Genomic DNA, 21,479 nt, shown 5'->3' on the forward strand with positions numbered 1-21,479 from the left:
GATTCGAGGCAACCTGGGGTTAAGCAACTATAATAAGTAAACCTTGAAACAATATTTGGTTTGTAAATTTTAGATATAATAGGAATGATATGTGGAGGTGCAATGGCCCAGTGGTTAGGGCAGTGGACTCGCTATCAGAGCAACGCAGTTTCAATTCACAGACCGGGAATTGTGTGTGTTTATTGAGTGAAAACACCTAAAAGCTCCACGAGGCTTCAGCAGTTGGGTTTGGGCGACCCCTGTTGTACTTTCTGTCATTCTCTCTTCCAGTTTCTTGAGTAACGCTGTGATGGACTGGCATCCCGTCCAGCTGGGGGGAACACATACACCACAGAAACTGGGAAACCGGGCCCATGAGCCTGGCTAGGCTTGAAAAGGGCAATGTTTATCGTTATGGTTTTGGGAATGATATAATGAAATGAGAAAAACGAAAAGGTTTAAGTGACTGCAATTTTTTAAAGAATATTTTTAAATGTAGTACAAAGCATTATATATAGAGAGAGTTTGAAACATTATAACTTGAACATTTAGATGTAGAGATGATATTTTTTAAATACTCTAAATTTTTTGTTTTCTAATATCAATTGTTATTTTTGTTATTTAAATTTTAAAATGTTATTCAGTCAAAATTGCAATCATGCTACAAATATATGTTAGTCAATTTGGATAAAGTTACTATTTTAAAACTTAACAGTTCAGCAAAAGAGACTGATAGAATGAGTACTAGACTTTAAAAAAATAAATAAGTACTGAGATTGATTCATTTGACTAAAAATTCTTCAAGGCAGTGCCTCAGCATGGCCGCAGTCTAATGACTGAAACAAATAAAAGATACATTAATGATGATGCATAGATGACTATGTATAAGTTTCTTTATCATTCATATAACTTTTGTATCATGATTGCAATCTTTTTTTTTTTTCTTTGAAAACTTGAATGCCTTAGTTAGAAAGAGAGGAAGAAGTGACTGAACATAAGTTAGTGTGATGAGAAGTAGGATATCAAAATATCAAAATATCAAAATAACATAAGTTAGTGTGATGAGAAGAAGGATATCAAAATATCAACTGATATTCAGACCAGAGGCCAGGTCAGAATGTTTACATGAGAGTAAACACTGATAAAGGCAACCCATGAAGGCCTACATTAATCTGATAATCAGTTCCACAAAATTTCCTTATTACTCAGTTATTAGTTTCAACCAGAGTTCTGTAGCCATGCTGGGGCACAAACATTTTTTTATCTAATTCGTTGGCTATACTAGACCTGATCAACAATTATAGTACAAACTGCTGTTAAAAGGCTGTTTGACTGAAAACTTATGGCTCAATTGATCCTCAATTATGAGGTCAATAACTAAAGTGGTAAGTTCTCATGAAGTGAGTAGTGTACACTTAATTGTTCTGTGTATGTGATGCAACTGGCAGGCAAGACAGGTTTATATCATTTTGTATCCAGTCTCTTCTACTGAAAGTCTTGTAGCATAAGACAATGCTACTGTTGTATTATTATTGTTAGAGTAGAAGATACAGTTGTTGAAATACAGCTGCTGCATACAATAGTTTTATTGATTTAAGAATAGCCAAAGTTGGTGGCAGACTTCTGCTTGACCATAAAAGTTACAATGAGTGTGAAGTATTTTAATGCAGAGAATTTTGTATCTCGAATAAATTGGAAAACTTTTATCATCTTTCTCTTTTTTTTTAATATTAAAAGTCGTGCATGGTATAATGAAATATTACAGCATGTGATAGCACAAACCCACTCTGAAGAGCATGGTAAAAAGTTTGTTTGGTTTGAATGTTTTTGTGAAAAGTTCCCAGTTTGTGTACCTTCTATTTTTTAAACTTTTAATTGTTTCAGAGCGTAGCCATACTAGGGCACCACCTAGAAATATTTTTTAGTCAAATGAACCAACCCAGTACTTATTTTTTTCAAGTCTGGCACTTATTCTGTCGTTCTTTTTGCTGAACTGCTAGGTTACATGGATGAAAGCATACCAATGCCAGTTGTCAAGCAGTGTTGGGGTCAAACAGAGACAAAGACACACACACATATATACATACATTGCCAGTACTGCCTGACTGGCCCCCATGCAGGTGGCACGTAAAAAGCACCCACTACACTCTTGGAGTGGTTGGCATTAGGAAGGGCATCCAGCTGTAGAAACTCTGCCAGATCAGGACTGGAGCCTGGTGCAGCCATCTGGTTGCCAGCCCTCAGTCAAAACCGTCCAACCCATGCTAGCTTGGAAAACGGACGTTAAATGATAATGATGATGATGATGATGCAACAGGCTCTCTTCAATTTCTGTCTTCCAAATCCATGCACAAGGCTTCGGTCAACCTGAGGCTATAGCAGAAGATATTTGCTCAAGTTGTCAGACAGTGGAACTGAACCCTGGATTATGTGGCTGAGAAGCAAGCTTCTTACTACACTGCCAACCTGCACCAACTAAGTGTAATATTGACTACCAACCTTTTTTCACTAGTTTGATGTGGAAGACGGTCAAGATGCAACCATAGTTTTCACATATTGTTCACAGATCCTTGATGTGACCAATTTACAAGTCAAAGCTGTGAAAAAAATATGGAAAGGAATGGTATTTTAGAGGAGCAAAGCCTTAAGAAAGAAAAAAAAAACTGGATATAGTGACTAGTGCAGGAACTAAGAATTTTGGGGATACAAAATGGGTAACCAGAGAAGGGGTTGTATAAGTGAGGGGTGATGGGTATCTGCTACTGGATGTAGTTATAAGGAACATCATATTTTATTTAGGGTTATTGGAATATCGTTTAATTTAGAGTTATTGGAGTATCATATATATATATATTATGGATCGATTTTTTGTGGGCAACAATCAAAAGATACTAAAATATTTAATATTGGTTTGCAATTTTGGTTGAAGGCCAGTAATTTCACAATAAGCTGATTACATTAATCCCAGTGCTCGACTCGTACTTATTTTATCGAGCCCAAAAGGATGAAAGGCAAAATCGACCATGGCAAAATCTGAACACAGAATGCAAAGATGGACAAAATGATGCTAAACATTTTGCCCAGCATGCTAATGATTCTGCCAGCTCATCACTTTACTCAAATATTGTATGCTTTATATATAATTGTTTCTAGCACGAGTTCAAATTTTGGTGGATAGTACAGTGATTTCAATCAATTCCTGTACTTGAATAGTGGGTAGAGTGTTTCATTTGTAATTGCAAGATCAGGGTTTCGATTCTTGGATCAGGTGGTGTATTGTGCCCTTGAGCAAAACACTTCATTTCACATTGTTCCAGTTCACTCAGCAATGTGTAACCTGCAATGGACTAGTGTCCATAGCATATGAGTGATTTGAGTCACTTATTTACTATGAAGACCAGGTAGCCAGCTCTATGGGCTCAAGGAACTGAGAAATTATTGTCCAGGAGTTGATGATGGTGTATTTGACCGGAAATTATTTTATTGATTACAGAAGAATGGCAGGAAAAAATCAACTCCCAAAAAATACAAACTCAAATATCAAAGGACAGAACTAAATACTACAAAGCATTTTGTCTGTCACACCACCAATTCTATCAATCAACTGCCCTTATACTGCAAATCACAGATAGTTGATCAAATTAACAATTTATTTTATAGAACTGTGATCATTATTATATATATTATACCATATATATATATATATATACTACATTACACAATGTATGTATGTGTGTGTGTATTTATATATATATATATATATTGGGTCATTCCATAAATAATGCCGTTTTTTATAGTTCTTTTATTTTTCAAAATTAAGATAAAGTTCTTTTTAATCTAAAATGTACTTTCCTTCATTATCAACAATGTTCTTCCATCTATCTTGCAAGGCCCCTCTTCTAAAATGCACTTGTTCATGACGAAAAATACTCCTTCAGTACTGTTCTGGCTTAACCAGCTGAAGCTGCTCACAGTAGATTTCCTTTGTTATCATTTGGTTTGGGTTTAAAAGTTCAAAGTGGACTAAACCTTTCATATTCCACCAAACAGTTAACAACACCTTACGTGGGTGAAGACCTTCTTTAGCCTGGGATGCCTGTGTTTCTCCTTTCCCTGCCCACTACCTTCAGTACTTGACATTTTTATAGAGAACCCATTTCTCATCACCAGTCACTATTCAGTCCAAAAAAAGTTTCATTCATGACTCGTGACTGCAAAGAAGAGCACACATTTACTCTCTGCATGCAATTAGACTTGGAAAGTTTGTGAAGTATCCATTGACCTAATTTGCTGACTTTTCTGATGGCATGCAAGTGTCGATAAATGGTTGGATGACCAAATCCAAGCTTCTTTGCTAGTTCCTCAACAGTTACAATGGGATTTTATTCCTCCATGATTTGCAGGATGTCATCAATGAGCTCTACAGATCTTCCAGGACAAAGCTGCATTAATATTCCTCACACTTTCCATTCTGTTGTTGTCTTTACTGAACTCATAAAATAAAATATTCCAAATATGGTCCTTTGTCACTTCCATTATAGCTTTGAAAAAATATTTGATGAAATCGAACTGCACTCTTCAAAACTTGTACTAAGAATAAGGACAAGGTAAAATTACTACCTGCTTTTATAGCAAGATGATCCAGGTAGTTTATCCTGTCCCCTTCTGACATGCAATTGTTATTGTTCATGCAATTGAAAAAACTGTATTATTTATTAAATGACCTAATATATATATTTAAGTATATATACTACATTACACTATGTATGCATATATATGTGTGTGTACATATATATATATATATATATATATATATATATATATATGAGTACATATGTATATATTTATGTATATATATATGTATGTGTGTATATATATATATATATATATACATATATATATATATATATATATATATAATATATATATATATACATATAATATATATATATATACATATATATATATATATATATATATCTATATATATATATATATATATATATATTATATATATATATATATATATAAGATACATAATATCTATATAATATTATATGTATTATATTCGTTTTACTGTTACTATTATTTGGTTTCTGGGGAAATAATATGGAAAATAGAGGAATATTTGGTTAACAATTCAGGTGTAAAATTTGATGCTTGACAAATGTTTATTTCTTGTGTAATCACTTATATAATACATGTTGAAAGAGGTTAGAAGCCATACAGAGATTAGTAATGGAGTAATGCAGAATTAGTAATGGGAGCTGCAAATTATGCCACAAAGTAGAATATATACCATGGACATCTAAGCATTCCATGGTCTTTGAAGAAGTTCAGAAGTCTTTGAAGCCAATTATAATCAGTGTAATTAAGAAAAAGAGATTGTAGCAAATTCATTGACAGTAATAATTATATTATATAACTGATCATCATATAATTAATGTTCCCGGTTGATATAGTTCTGTTCAAACAATTAAGCTTAGGCATGTACCTACTAGCTACAATAATATTCTTGAAGTAAAGTGTAAAGACCCAGCATCTGTATGACTTGTTAAGCAGAACAAAGATATATATATATCAGTACAAAGGATGTAAATTTTGTCATTTACAATAATTATCCTAATTAACTGTGCTTCTACATTTCATTATATTCGCAATGGCTGACCTCACACAAATGGTGAACGGGAACATTTTCATGTCCTTTGCTGTTTTGCTACCTTGTTTGATGAGTGCAGCATGAGATGTGATGTTACTAATATGATGTTTGCAATTGATTTTTGTAATTTTGTCTCTGTTATGTTTCTGAGTTTGATATGAAAAATTGTCAGTTTTCTGTTTTATCATTGTTGTCTATATTTTTGTTCATTATTTATTTTGCTTGTTTCACTGTTTTTTTTTTACTTTTGTTTCTTGATTTGAATTGTTTTTTTTTATTTTTGTTTCTGTTAATTAGTTGACTGCAATGACATTGGTGACTTTGTTGGTGAGTGGAAATTATTATTACCTCTGTCTTCATAAATGGAGGAGGAAGCTAGAATTTCTCATCAGCTGGCTCTTTTTACAGTCAATGATGTAGATTTTGTAATGATATAGATCTGGTATTGATTAAATGACTGTCAGCTAAGAACTGATGAATAATAGGTCAGCTGCAGTAATTTTCTATAAAGTCAAGGATAATAATCTAAAGAAAGAAACAATAAGAATAAACCATTATCAGAGATCATAATTTAGATGCCATCTGCAAGATACTATTGTGCAATTATGCTAATGATTAAGAAGACAATGACACTGCTCTGCATGCTTCAGTTTAGTAGACAATACAAGAATCACATTTGAATGTATGATGAGTGTCAAAATCCACAACTACAATCTTTTGAAAGGATTTATTTTAGATGGGTGTTTAGTAAATTATTATATTTGCTAATGATCTATTTTCAGACTTTGTCTTCTATCTTTTCATTATTATAGTCATTTGTGTGGTATTAAACATATGCTGTTTGTCAGGCTACTGATAACCAGGCAACAGTTCTTCAAGAAAAGAAGTAAGAGAATGTTGAAACTTGAGAAAGATCTAAGTGACAAGAAGGTGCATTGCCTAATTTATAAGCTGTGCCCCTTCTTGTTCCTGATAGTCTTTGGCATCTTCATACTGAGCTACTTAAACTCTTCTCAAGTTTCAACATTCTGTTACAATTCTTCCATTAATTTAAAGTGTAAACCAGGTTATCTGTTAATAGGTATTAGGCAACAGATACAGAATTGTACAGAGAAGTTATTTCAAGAATAGCTAGAATCTAATTGAATGCTATGCAAAAATGCACTTGCTAAACAAAAGAAAACACTTTGCCATGACAGTACAAGTATTTTTCAAATGTATTCAACATAGGAAGCTGTATATTTCAATTGTAAATGAGGATCAAACATATCACTTAATGAAATAAAGTAGTAAGGTATGAAAATCAAAGGCTTAGTTGCTTAGAATAGATCAGTAAAAACAGTCAAATCATGTCGTTGTGAATAGGCTTTAATCAATGTGGTGGATTCAGCATAACATATCTTAGATTTAATTATTCTTTAAATCTATATATTTTCTTTTTTTTTGTTTTTTTATCAAATTTGCAATTTCGATTTCAGTTCTTTTCTTTAGAAAAATAATTTGTTTTTCCTTCACAAAGTTAATAACATACAACTGAATATGGCAACACACCCAGCTTATTGGTTTAGAGGATAAACAACATGTTATAGGTTTAAGAATAACTGTTGTATACCTGAGAACCATCAACAATTACCTTCATAGCATAGTTGTGTATAGGATAAAAAAAGAAAGAAGGAAAATAGCAGGGGCTGTGCTTCAAAGCAGGCATGTGTAAATAGCAGGAGGCTTTGTTTAGAAGCTTAATAGGAGCAGAAAACAGTATTTCTTCTCTAAAAATGACAGGGCAAGAACGAAGAAATATAAAGAATCCCAACTATAATCTGTTGGCATGCTGAGTGTCAATGACAAAAGGTTGAAAGCATGAAATTGCCATATAACTAGAAGAAAATATTACTCTGTTCACACATTTGAAGGTTTAAGCATAGAAATTATTACATGATCAGAAAGAGAAAAACCAAACAAAACAAGCAGATTTTTTGCAGATGCTGGTCAATGACTACATTAGCTTATCAAATAATTATTGTCCTGTTTGGAGACATCTGATGAAAATTCATTAAAAGTATACTCGAGGGAAACTGAACTAAGTTTACAACATCCATTATTATTCCGTTCACAATTAGATGATGTCCAGAATGACTGTGGTCATGAAGGCTAAAACAGATTTAAGAACACCTCTGGGATGTAGTATGGGAATATAAATCAATTCCAGTACTTTATTGGAATGTTACTGCATTGACCCTCAAAAAATTAATGACAAAGTGACCTTGGTAACTAAATACTACAAGTAATATTCCATTACCAAGAAGTACAAGTTTTGTCATTCCACTGCTGATTAATATAATTTTTGTATTTAAATTCTCCTTAGCATAGATGCAAGCATAACTGTTTGCTTAAGAAGCTCATTTTGCATCCACATGCTTTCAGCTTCAATCTCATAGCATTGTGCCCTGGGACAACCTATGCATTTTGATGAAATTTGGTAGATAGGAACTGTGTGGAACACTGTTGTGTGTGTGTGTGGGGGGGTTGTCACCACTTGTGTCAGTTTGTTTATGTCCCCATAACTTGGCAGGTCATCAAAAGACATTGCTGAAATAAGTACCAGACTTTATAAAAAATGTAGGTGTTATGATGGTTTTGTTCCACTAAAACACTTCAAGGTGCTGCCTTAGCACGGTCCCATTCCAATAACTGAAAAAAGTAAAAGTTAAAATTATCACCCAGCGCCTTACAATCAATATGCTTCTATGATCAATAATCAAATCAATATGCATCAGTAAATTCTGGTACTTTTCTTTTGATCATTCATTTAACCTTCTTTCTTTTCTAAATTTGGATTTCATAATCTCAGGATTAGCACTTTAACTCTGAACCTCTAATCCTTGTTATCATTTCAAAACAGTAATATTACTCTTTGATAAAAGCGGTTTCAAATTTTGGTACAGAGCCAGAAAGTTTGGAGAGGGAGTAAATCAATCACATTGACCCTAGTGCTTGACTGGTACATATTTTATTGACCCCGAAAAGATGAAAGGCAGAGTCAACCTTGACAGAATTTGAACCCAGAACATGGAGACAAACAAAATGTCACTTAACATTTTGCCCAGTATGCTAACGTTTCTGCCAGCTTGCTGCCCTATTGCTCTTGGATAATATCAAGATCTTAATTGTTATGAAACTGAAGGGTTTCCACTTCCTTCAAAAGAAAAACTCACCTGATGTGTGTGTGTTTTTTTTTTCTCTGGCTATTTTTTGAAATTGAAAAATGCTAGAGATATTTTGAAAAGAATTTAAAAATTCTTAACTAAGGGCATAATTTTAGTTGCGGATAAAAGTTGGTAGCTAAAATCTTTACTGCAATTTTCATTCACTTTTAATGAAAATAACAGGTTTCAAGAAGATTGTTTATGAGTATAGGAAAAAAATTGGCAGAAGTAAGGCTGGTGATGAAAATTATTATAAAAGTACATCAGCATCATTAGATATTTTTGATAATATCTGACACTAAAGAAAGCAAAGTTTTGCCAATAAATATAATGTGACTGAATAATGTGACTGTTCTTGCAATTACTGCTAGCTAATTGCTGTATAGCAGATAATTAGGTGTCAATTTTGAAATCTATGTTTTTATAGAGGTTAATATTTTACAAGAATAAAACGATTTTGAATTAATAGCTTCACCTAATAATTCATTTTCTCTTTTTTCATTTCATTAACAAAAGCTTTCACACACGCACAAATATATTTTTATATATAATTTTTTCTCTCTTTTTTCTCCTTCATTAGCTTTTGTTTTCTGAAGCAGAAACAATAAAAACAAAAGCTTTTCTTCATTTTCCTGTGCTTTCTTCCTAATTTGATATATATATATATGCATATGTGTGCACATACATACATACATACATACATACATACACACACACACACACACACACACACACACACACACATATATATATATATATATACATATATAACTTTCATTTTAGAATTTTATTTATTTATTTATTATGTCCAACTTATTAATTTTATTCTGTTTTATTCCTTATAATTTTGTTTTAGTATAAAATGTAATTTACCATATTTTTCTCTCATTCCTATCATCATCATCACCACCACCACCACCACCACCACCATCATCATCACCATTGTCTTTTATTTTCTATTTTCTATTATTCTCATTGTTTTCATTGCGAGCAACGACATCTCTTTAGGTTTCGTTTCAATCTCTGTTTTCTAATCTTCATATTTGGTGAGCTAGCTGTTGCTTTTCTGTCATCATTAGTGCCGAAACATTTCTTTTTTTCTTTTATATTTTTTTGTGACTGAGAATCGGTTTCTCATGCTTCTTTTTTCTTTTCACTTTTCATCTGCTTTGTGTTGCATCTTCAGTGCTCAACCATTTTGAATTCCATCTTTATCTTTGCAATTTCATGTAAAAAATATTTTTTTTTTATTACTCAATTTTTTTTTCTCTTTGTGCTTTCATCATATTTAAGCAACAAATGTTTCATGAATGTGAAGATATACTGTTTCTTTCTTGCCAGATATTAAATGAAATTTTGAAAATATTAGTGAAAATTTCATCTTTTTTTTTTCCTAAATATTTGCTATTTATGATATTTGAAATAAGCTTATATTTTTATTTTATGTCAAAGACATAAATTTTGTTGCATCATATTAAATCTAAATTTGAGGCTAAAAGATTATCTTCCATATTTAAAAACCAAAGTAATCTTATTTTTAACAAAATCGAAACAAGGAACCCTATTAATATTTGAGCATTTAAACTGACCATATTTGGCCTAAATATTTTACTTGTTTTATGTTCATCCTAACCAGATCTATCTAGATATTCTATGTTTTATATTCAAACTGGCCAAATGTGGCTTCTCACGTCTACCCTACAATGACATTCTAAAAGTGAACAATCACGTCATTAAAATCTCAATTTTATAATTATATTTTTTGGAGATATAAAGCAAAAACTTACATGTTATACAGTAGATATTAGAATATAACTATACATATAGTCTTCTGTGTATAACTATCTTCATTTTTGTTCCAATTCAAATAAAATAAATATCAATTTCAGTGTAAAAACTTATAAAATATTTAGTTCAAATAAAATGTTTAATTCCTAAAATTCATCAGGGTTTTCTTTTTCACATTTCTGAGAATTTATTAGTTGTAAATTAAATGTAATATTGGTAGAGATTTTTTTCATCGGTTTCTTCAGCCAAATAAGTATAAAAATAAATAGTATAACGAAACTACAACAAGGCTGTATTGTTAAGAAGCTTACTTTCCAAGCATGTCATCATCATCATCATCATCATCGTTTAATGTCCGCTTTCCATGCTAGCATGGGTTGGATGATTTGACTGAGGACTGGCGAACCAGATGGCTGCACCAGACTCCAATCTGATCTGGCAGAGTTTCTACAGCTGGATGCCCTTCCTAACACCAACCACTCTGAGAGTGTAGTGGGTGCTTTTTATGTGCCACCGGCATGAAGGCCATTCAGGTGGTACTGGCAATGACCATGCTCAAATGGTGCTTTTTATGTGCCACCTGCACAGGAGCCAGTCCAGCGGCACTGGCAACAACCTTGCTCAAATGTTTTTTTCACATGCCACCAGCACAAGTGCTAGTAAAGCGACGCAGGTAACAATCATGCCCGAATGGTGCTTTAACTTGCCACTGCCACAGAAGCCAGTTGGCTGCTCTGGCAACAATCATGCTTGGATGGTGCTCTTAGCGCTCCACTAGCATGGATGCCAGTCATCGAACTTGATTTCAATTTCGATTTCACTTACCTCAACAGGTCTTCGCAAGCAGAGTTTAGTGTCCAATGAAGGAAAGGCACGCATAAGTGGACTGGTTACACCCCTGGCATAGGCCACAAGGTTATGGTCTTACTTGCACTTGCCGAGTCTTCTCAAGCACAACATATTTCTGTGTTCTTAGATTCAGTCCTACTGTGCTGCGCTTGGACAAGTTCCTGCCTGACCAAAGTCTTGTAAGAGAATTTGGTCATTGGAAACTAAAACAAGCCTGTCATATACGTGTGTGTGTGTGTGTGTGTGTCCTTGTCTAGGCACCATGTCAAAGAGCTTTACCATTTTGACAAGCAATGTTCTTCATTTGCAGTCTTCTGTGAAAAACATGTTTAGCTATGGAAAAAATAATACCTTTCATGGAAACAGGTGGGAGATGATAACAGAAAAGTCATCTGGCTATAGAAAATCTGCCTCAAAACATTCCATCTGACCCATGTGAGCATGGAAATATGGATGTTAAACGAGGATGATGATGATATATTTCAGTCAGGACAATTTGACAGTGAGTTTTCAGATGTTCAATCAACCGGATTACTACCAGACTCATCAAAAAACAAAAAAAACTGATGATGTGGGTTCCAGTTGATCTGATCAACAGGACAGCCTGCTCATGAAATTAACATAAAACTGGCTGAGCCCTCCATAGACACATGTACCCTTAACATAGCTTTCAGGAAGATTCAATATGACATAGAATGTGACAAGGCTTGCCCTTTGAATTACAGGTACAACTAATTTTTATCAACTGAGAGGACTGGAGCAACATGAAATAAAGTGTCTTGCTTAAGGATTCAATGTGTCACTGGGAATTGAACTCACGACCTTATGATCTTGAGCTGACTACCTTAACCACTAAGCCACATGTCTTCGCACTCGTTAAAACAGAATTTAAAAGGTCATCATCATTGCCCAGTTCTACAATGTACAATATAACTTCAAAATATTTCAAAACTTTGGTTTTAGCTATGGAAAGATCTATCCACTTGAAGCCAGGAGACTTGGTTTCTCCTCAACTCGAATTGTTTGTTCTTTTTTAGATACGGGTTGCAGGAAGAGAACAGGAAATAAATTCATTATCATATTTGTTTTATAGAAATCAATACCAGAGATTGGGTTTCAGTTTCATACCTTTAGCCATTGGGTGATCCCATGCCCAAGGGATATGATTATCCTTGACCAAGGCCTCTTCAGTACATTGTTGCTTCACCTACTAGAAATAACAGCCAAATCCCCCACACACACCAAAACTACACCCTACCATCTTAATATAGACACATTGGGATAATTCTGTTCCAGAAGGAAAATGGTTTGACTTAGACTGGAACTGGTCTGAGGATTGCTTCAGTTGCTTAAACAACGATGACTTACAAAAAGAAATAAGAAAAAGCAAACAATAATAAATCTCTGAACGAGGTATAAATACTGATAAGGCACAGAAAGTGTGTCAATAGCCAACTGGAGAAGATGTTCTCCTGGGGCTACACACTACAGTAGCATCCACCCTTAGTGGTTAGCCACATTTAAGTGGCAAATATACTTCAAAAAGCAAACAGTTGTACCAATATTAGTCCCAATTATTTCAGTGAAAATATATTTACTTAATGAAGTTTTAATATCTGATAGCAAGAGCTATTAACATTTTAATGCAAACATTTAATGATACAATATGAAGAGAAACCAAGACAAACTTATTTGCTTGATTTCATATTAAAATTTTCACTTCTTTATTTGTAGGTGAATCATGTTGGTGGACGATACATCCTGCTTCCAAACAGAGATCAGAGGGTGAGAAAGTGCGTGTGGGAGATGACCTTATCCTCGTCAGCGTTTCCTCAGAAAGATATTTGGTGAGATTGAAATTATTTTTACATTGAATGTTTGAATCTGTATGTGTGCATGTGTACGTACATACATGTGTATGTGTGTGCACATACATATGTGTGTATGTGTGTGTGTATATATAAGTGTGTGCGTATGTGTATAAATCTCTGTTTATTAACTGAGAAGCAAAAAATTACAAAACTCAATACATAAATGTAGAATATTCTTTAACACATTATAACTAAAAGGTTCATAATTCCAGTACTCTGAGTTACATGTTTCTGGTCATTCAACTGATACTCCAAGTATGCTTTTCTTTTGAAATATTTGCTGTTTTAATATATTTTCGAAATATTATATAAAAATTATGAAGGAAACAAAAATCTATGTTCTTTTAAAAAAACAACTTTGAGAGTATCACATCCCTAAGAGGCTCATTATAAGTGTATAAAATATATGAGTGTCTGTGCATGAGTGAAAATATTTAAGTGCATAGCTAAAGATACTATGATGTGATTTGAGGGAGAGTTTCTGACTTTTCAGTAAAGCATGCTCTTCAGGAATATAAAAATGATCATCCTGGTCAAACTCACAGAGCCTTGGGAGGAGAGACATATTTCCACCAGGTAAAGAAATCGAAATATCAGGACTTAGTTGATGAGGCTGGCATGAGGCTTCATTTTCCATTGAAAATCAGCTGCCACAAATTTCCATCTGGATCAGTGTGTTGTTTCCTGCAGAATCTAGGCCTGGAACCCAGACAACTTAAGAAAGCCATCAGGAAAATAGGCATGGCAGTTGAAACTAGCTTAAGATGGTTATGGTGGATAAGAGACCACAAGTGGAAGACTAGCTCAATTCTCACTACCCTATTCAGACCTAGAAACAATAGTGGCTAAGAGGTAGTTTCACACCCCTCAAAACCCTGGAACTCCCAAACTAAGGCCCCACTACTGGATGCAGTTTAAAGCCAAACTCAGATTAAATATTAGTTTCAAATTTTGGCACAAGGCCAGCAAGTTCAGGGGAGGGGTTAAGTTGATTACATTGTCCCCCAATGTTCAACTGGTACTTTATTTTGTCGACCCCAAAAGAATGAAAGGTAATGTTGACCCTGGCAAAATAAACCCAGATTAAATATTGAAGATTAAATATGTTGTTAAAATCCCAGAAATGTATATTAAAATAGCTTTTACTTTTTAAACATTCTTTAAATAACTCTATTTTTGTTGTTTGTTTTTCCTTAGCACATTGGTTACGGGGTGAGTGTGATTGCATCTTTCCAACAAACATTATGGACAGTGGTCCCTATGTGTTCAGGAGCAATCAGATTAAAGTCTCTTGGTAAGTTTCACTTAGTTTTACAGCCTTAATCTTTTTGTTTGTTTGTTTGTTTCACACATTTTACATCAAGAATCTTGCAAAATTTTCATAAACATAATTTTTGTCTTCTCTATCCTAAAATACAATCTTCAAATGTTGTATATATATCTTGTTTTCTTTCTTTTTTGCATGCTAACTTGTCAACTGTATATCAAGTAAGATTTATTACAATAAAAGTTAAGTGAGTGTGTTGTGCAGTTTAGGAACTCACAAGGCTGGAGCTTAACCCAGTTTCCATGCTTTATAAGTGACTGAGATTTACAAACCTTGCTCTGGAACAAGATGTCAGTCCATTGCAGATTTAACACCCTAGGTTTTGCTGGAATTCATTTACAGCTGATTGGACTGGAGCAACATGAAGTGAAGTGTTTTGCTCAAGAACATAACATACCACCCAGTCTAGGAATTGAAACCTTGATTTTACAATCATGAGTACAACACCATAACTGCTTGACTATACTCCTTCACATGCAATTATAGTAAAGATTATATATTATAAAAATAAACCTCCTGTGGTTGTTATTCATGTCTTTATTTTTTATTATGTCACTTCAGGATTTGTATTTGGTGGAGATGTAGTGAGACTTTTTCACGGTCATATGGATGAATGCCTTACAATACCACGATCAGGGAGTGAAAATGAGGACAAGTAAGTCTTCTTTAATTGTTACTGAACTGAGTCTACACCAGCTTATTCACATCATTCTGTCTTTCTAAAATATAAGTATATTAATACTTACACCTTAATTATTATGGTGTCGTGTAAAAAGTATCGAGGTTGGTGCCATGTAAACCCATGCTTGCATCACATAAAAAGCATTGGTGCTGGTTCCACATAAAACACACAAAGCACCCATGCTGGTGCCTCATAAAATTCCCCTGTGTCGGTGTCACATAATAAACACCTGTGCTGGTGCCATATAAAAAGCACCCACTACATTCTGTAAAGTGGTTGGCATTAGGAAGGGCATCCAGCCATAGAAAACCATGCCAAAATGGACGACTGAAGTCTGGTGCAGTCCTCTGGCTTTCCAATTTCGGTCAAATTATCAGACCCATGCCAGCATGGAAAACGGACATTAAATGGCAACAAAGATGATGATCTTAGGTGCACAGTCCACTTCACTTATTTTCATCTTTCTAGATTATTTTGTAAATCCTATTTTATTAATATAGCCTTATTTTCTACTTGGTTGTAAAATTTCTTATTTAAATTACATTTCATTTCATACTCAATAGTTTAATATCAAAGTGGTTTTCAACTATACTTAAATTAGATCCTATTTTTAATTGCTTCGTAAAACATACCATATTTGATGGCCTAAAAGATATACAGCCATATTAGACACATGTTTTTAGGGCATTAAAAGTTATGGGAGGCCCAACTTCACATATAAGACTTGGGGTGGGTTGTTTCTGTTTTGAGATAAGATTTAGAAATAAAGAGCACCTTGTATGCCATCAAATACAGTAGTTTCATTTGAGTGAGACTCCTATTCTCCTCTCTCCACCACCACCTTAATATATTTCATTTATTTCAACTGGAATTCCTTCTAACTTCAGTGCAGTGATGTATGAAACTGGTGCTGTTTGTAGCCATGCAAGGTCTTTATGGCAATTAGAACACATCAGAACAAAGTAAGTGGAATTTTATTCTTTAATTTTAATTAAGTATACCATGTTTTGTCACAAATACATAGATTCAAAATACTTCTTAAAGAATTAAAGAAAAGATAATTTATGAAAAGATAATTAAAGAACAACTATTTATGTATCATACTGTATGTATATACACCATTGATAGGCCAGTTACTGCAGCATCTATCTTGAGATAACATCTCCAGTGGACGTGATATATTAAAAACACAAATATCATACAGTATCTGATATTTATTGTGTTTTTAACACAAGTCCATAAAAAATGTTATCTCAAGAAAAAATACCACCGTAACTGACTCATCAAAGGTGTTTATGCATAAAGTATGATAGATAGTTTAATTCATTACTGTGTCATTTGCATATACCAAAAGATATTTTCTTAAATTTATTTACTATAAAAAATATACATAATATATAAATAAACAACGAACTAAACAGGCTAATATCATATCTTCAGATTAAAATATAGGTATTTAAAAAAAATTTAATCATGTAATTAAGAAACGTCCATTCTCCTGTTCTCTTCCAATTATAGTTTTTTAAATTTTCAATCTTCATTTCAACTTAATTATGAAGGTGACATAATCAATAATTACCTTTCTTTAACAGGTGGTCGGGAGGATTCTTGGGCTGGGGTTCCCAATGCCGCATTCGACACATTACCTCTGGAAGATATTTGTCAATACATAGTGATAACCAAGTGGTAACAGTTCACAGAAACCGAGCAACAGAAGAGCTAACCACATTTCTTCTTTTGATGACTAAAGTAAGTCTTTAAGTGTTATTGTTTGACCCTTTCTTTACCAACCCGGCTGAAAACGCCTCTGGCTCTGTATTACAAATGTCTTGTTTTCATAAGTTTTGAATTAAAATCTTACACCAAACGTTAGTCACAATTTATGTTCCTAATACTAGCTTAATGATAACTAAGTTATTTTACTAAATTCTTTATTATATTTAAAGTAATTGAAAGAAACACAGAGCATCTCAAAATAAATACAGTAACAAAAGGGTTAACTTGATGGTAAATATCAAAATTGAATAAGACTCTAAGTGATACGTAGATTAAAAACCTTGGCTGCATGGTTAAGAAGCTTGCTTACAATCAATGTGAAGATGCATGGCTTAGTGGTTAGGGTGTTTGGCTCACAACAGTGAGGTTGTGTGATCGATATCTGGTGACACATAGTATCCGTGAACAAGACACTTTATTTCACATTACTCTAGTCCACTCAGTTGGTAAAAATGAGTTGTATCTGTAATTCAAAGGGCCAACCTCGTCACATTGTGTGTCACACTGGATATCTCAGCAAACTACTTTAAGTGTACACATATCTGTGGGGTGCTCAGCCACTTGCACGTTAATTTGACAAGCAGGCTGTTCCATTGGTCAAATCAACTGAAACCCTCATTGCTGTAACTGATGGAGTTCCAGTTCCTAGTCACGTGGTCTTGGGTTTAGTTCAACTTTGTGGAATTTTGGGCAAGTGTTTTCTACTAAAGCCCCAGGCTATAGATATTTTGATGATAAGATAGTTTATTTTTAGAATGATATTATAGAGTTGGTGTGAGAGGCCAAACCCAGCCAGTTTCAACATAAAACAGGCAAAAGATTTGGGCTAGATATGATTAGTTCAAATGTTAAAGTTTTAATATGTAATTTAAAGGTGGCAAGCTAGCAAAAACGATAGCACGCCAGGCGAAATGCTTAGCCATATTTCGTCTATCGTTACATTCTGAGTTCAAATTCTGCCAAGGTCGACTTTGCCTTTCCTCCTTTCAGGGTTGATAAATTAAGTACCAGTTGCATACTGGGTCAATCTAATTGACTGGCCCCCTCCCCCAAAGTTTCGTGCCTTGTGACTAGAGTAGAAAAGAATATGTAATTTAAAGAAATAAAGGCCACTTCAAAAATAAAAAAAACCAACATTTTTTAAAAATTGATTTAAAAAATATCATTGCAAATATTTCAATTTTTCTTTTCTGTCTGTAATGTTTTTGTACAGGATGAGAAAAAACAGAGTGAAGGAAGAGAAGATGAAGGCATGGGAAAAGCAGATATCAAATATGGAGATTCCATGACTTTTATTCAGCACTGCGCATCAGGACTATGGCTGTCATACATGACCTATGAAACCAAGAAAAGAGGAGTGGGGAGAGTTGAAGAGAAAAAGGTAAAGTAAAATATATCGGTGCCCCAGCATGGCCACAGCTCATTAGCTGAAACTGGAAAAATCAAAATCAAAAATATCATATACTCTTTTACTCTTTTACTTGTTTCAGCTATTCGATTGAGGCCATGCTGGAGCAACGCCTTTAGTCAAGCAAATCGACCCCAGGACTTATTCTTTGTAAGCCTAGTACTTATTTTATCAGTCTCTTCTGCTGATCCGCTAAGTTACGGGGACATAGACAAACCACCATCGGTTGTCAAGCGATGGTGGGGAGACAAACACAGACACACAAACATATACACACACACATATAACAAAGCACACATCTTAAATATTTTATGTGAAGGTGCATGGCCTAATGATCTTGCAATCATGGTTTTAACTCCCATACTGAGCAGTGCATCGTGTTTTTGAACAAAACACTTCATCTGATGTTGCTCCAGTCCATTCAACTGTAAATGAGTAACCTTGCTACAGACTTGCATCTTGTTCAGGGGGAATGATGTGATCATAATCACTTATATACCATCGAAACTAAGTAACTGGCCTTATGAATTCTAGAACCTTTAGAATTTCTATATAAAGTTTCAAAAATAAGACCACTGTTATTTTGTCATTTATATTTGTTTACAAATGAATTCAAAATCTTATAACGCTAATGTTTTTCTTCATTAATTTTTTTATTTGAATTTAACCAAGTAAATTATTATTAGAGGCTAATTTACCAAGTTATTTATTCTGTGAAAATGTTTACTGTTTTCAGGCAGTGCTGTTACTTGAAGGACACATGGATGATGCTTTTACATTGAGCAGAGCCCAAGAAGAAGAATCTCGGTCTGCTAGAGTTATCAGGAAATGTCAGTCCCTCTTCCATAGATTCAACAAGTAAGTTCTGGATATTTCTTCTTCCCAAATTAAATTTGTAATACAGACAGTTGTTCAGGTAATTTAAAAAATATTATGACTGAGATTACAAATATATTGTATTGGGTTGTCTGGAAAGTTCATGCCGATTTATAGCAGCTTACCTTTCAACTTATTTTAGAACATGGTTGATTCCATGAAATAGGATTTGACTATACCTCCATTTAGAGCACAGTTTAAGCTACCTTTTCGTGGAAGAAGGTTTATGTTCTTATAATCTGTGTTAATTCTGTAACCCTTTAAAATGAAAGATAAGAAAGTTCATTTTCAGCACTTGATACTTTGGGAACCAGAGAAAAATTGCTGCAGCTCAGCTGTGATGTGTTACCCCACCCTCCATATTCACCAGATATTGCTCCTTCAGATTTCCACGTATTCAGGTCTCTGCAGAATAGTCTTAATGGTAAAAATTTCAATTCCTTGGATGACATAAAAAGATACCTTGATGAATTCATTGCCATGAAACCCCCTCAATTCTGGGAAGAGGGTATTTTCAAATTAAAGAAAAGATAGAGATGTATTGTGCAACAAAATGGTTCATATTTGGTTGATAAAAATGTAATGACAAGTATTTATTGACCTTTTTCTTTCCTTTAAAAATCGACACGAACTTTCCGGACAACCCAATAATAGGTATTCTTTCTGAATGTTTTATGAATAAGTTTCTTGACAATAATAAATCTGTTATGTTTGTGTTGTCTGTTTGAAGATATCTGTAGAATTACATGAAATAAAAAGATTATATTTTATTTATCAACATCAACTCATGAGGTCCATTTTCATGGCTATGTATTTAGTTGAAAGATGTTAGAATTTAATAAAGCTTGTTAATTTTCCCAACTTGTCTTTATTTATCAAGTTTATTATTTATACTTTACAGAGATGTACTTGCATAGCTAGTGACTTGATATGAGATCGTATGCTGGAAGGAAAACAATTGCAGCATGGAAGGTGTTTATAAGCCATTTAAGAAACACACAAAAACCGTTAGATTCACTTCAACATTTAAATTTAATTTGTCAAAATATTTTCGTTGCTTTGAGACCGCGACCTGTTCACTGACAAAACTTTGTGCTGCATCTCGTGTGATGCAGCATGAAGTTTTGTCAGTGAACAGGTCGCGGTCTCAAAGCAATGAAAATATTTTGACAATTTAAATGTTGAAGTGAATCTAACGGTTTTTGTGTGTTTCTTAAATGGCTTATAAACACCTTCCACACTGCAATTGTTTATACTTAGTCATCTATAAATATAAAAACCGTAAAATAGACGTTTTCTAACCCATTTATGACAAAATGTAGCAACGTAAATGTTTTTTGCTTAGTCAGTAGAGTGTCAGACTTTTAATCTGAGGGCTGTGGGTTCATAACCCTCCCATCATCATCATCCTTTAACGTCTGTTTTCCATGTTGGCATGAGCTGAATGGTTTGACTAGAGTTGGCAAGCTGGAGAGCTGCACTAGGTTCTAGTCTAGTTTGATTTGGCTTGGTTTCTATGGCTGGATGCCATTCCTAATGCCATCCCCATTACAGTGTGTACTGGGTACTTTTGATGTCACACTGTACAAGTGCTTTTTACGTGGCACCAGTGCAGGACTCTTGCAGACCAATCATCTTTACCAGGGGGAGTGGCCTTAACATTTCAGCTGTGGAGAATGGGTCTTCTTGAGTACAGAAAGGCACCAGGTATCTCAGTCTTTTGCCATCTCAACTGAGAGGTTCTCTGTGGTCATATATTCTTTTAATAGCAGTATCTTGGCATGGTCAAAACCAATAAAAGAATAAAAGAATGATAAGCTAATTAAATGTTAAATGTCCTTCCAGATCTACCCAGTTATTGCCAACCAGTTATTTATGCACGATATCAGTAATTATAAAACTGATATTCTTAACTTGGTCTCTGACTATCAATCTATTATTGCTATATGTTGTTTGTTCCTTCGAGCCATGCCTGGCTCATTAGGGCTGGTTTCCCGGTTTCCTTGGCATATAGGTTCCCCACCTGGATGGAACACCAGTCTGTCGCAGGTGAGCTGC

At 34.0% G+C, this 21,479-nt stretch overlaps 1 protein-coding gene across 2 annotated transcripts in view; it reads left to right on the forward strand.

Moving 5' to 3' along the window:
- The window catches only part of LOC115217695 (ryanodine receptor), a 323,697-nt gene that overhangs the window by 134,258 nt on the left and 167,960 nt on the right, over positions 1–21,479 (forward strand). For both annotated transcript variants that reach the window (XM_036507726.1, XM_036507727.1), the window contains exons 7-13: positions 13,216–13,328; positions 14,550–14,646; positions 15,241–15,334; positions 16,249–16,323; positions 16,954–17,110; positions 18,351–18,518; positions 19,282–19,403. In XM_036507726.1, coding sequence (XP_036363619.1) covers positions 13,216–13,328; positions 14,550–14,646; positions 15,241–15,334; positions 16,249–16,323; positions 16,954–17,110; positions 18,351–18,518; positions 19,282–19,403 — 826 coding nt within the window. The remainder of the gene's footprint in view (positions 1–13,215; positions 13,329–14,549; positions 14,647–15,240; positions 15,335–16,248; positions 16,324–16,953; positions 17,111–18,350; positions 18,519–19,281; positions 19,404–21,479) is intronic.

This window comes from Octopus sinensis, linkage group LG11, assembly GCF_006345805.1.
Source record: "Octopus sinensis linkage group LG11, ASM634580v1, whole genome shotgun sequence".
In the NCBI taxonomy this organism is placed as follows: domain Eukaryota; kingdom Metazoa; phylum Mollusca; class Cephalopoda; order Octopoda; family Octopodidae; genus Octopus; species Octopus sinensis.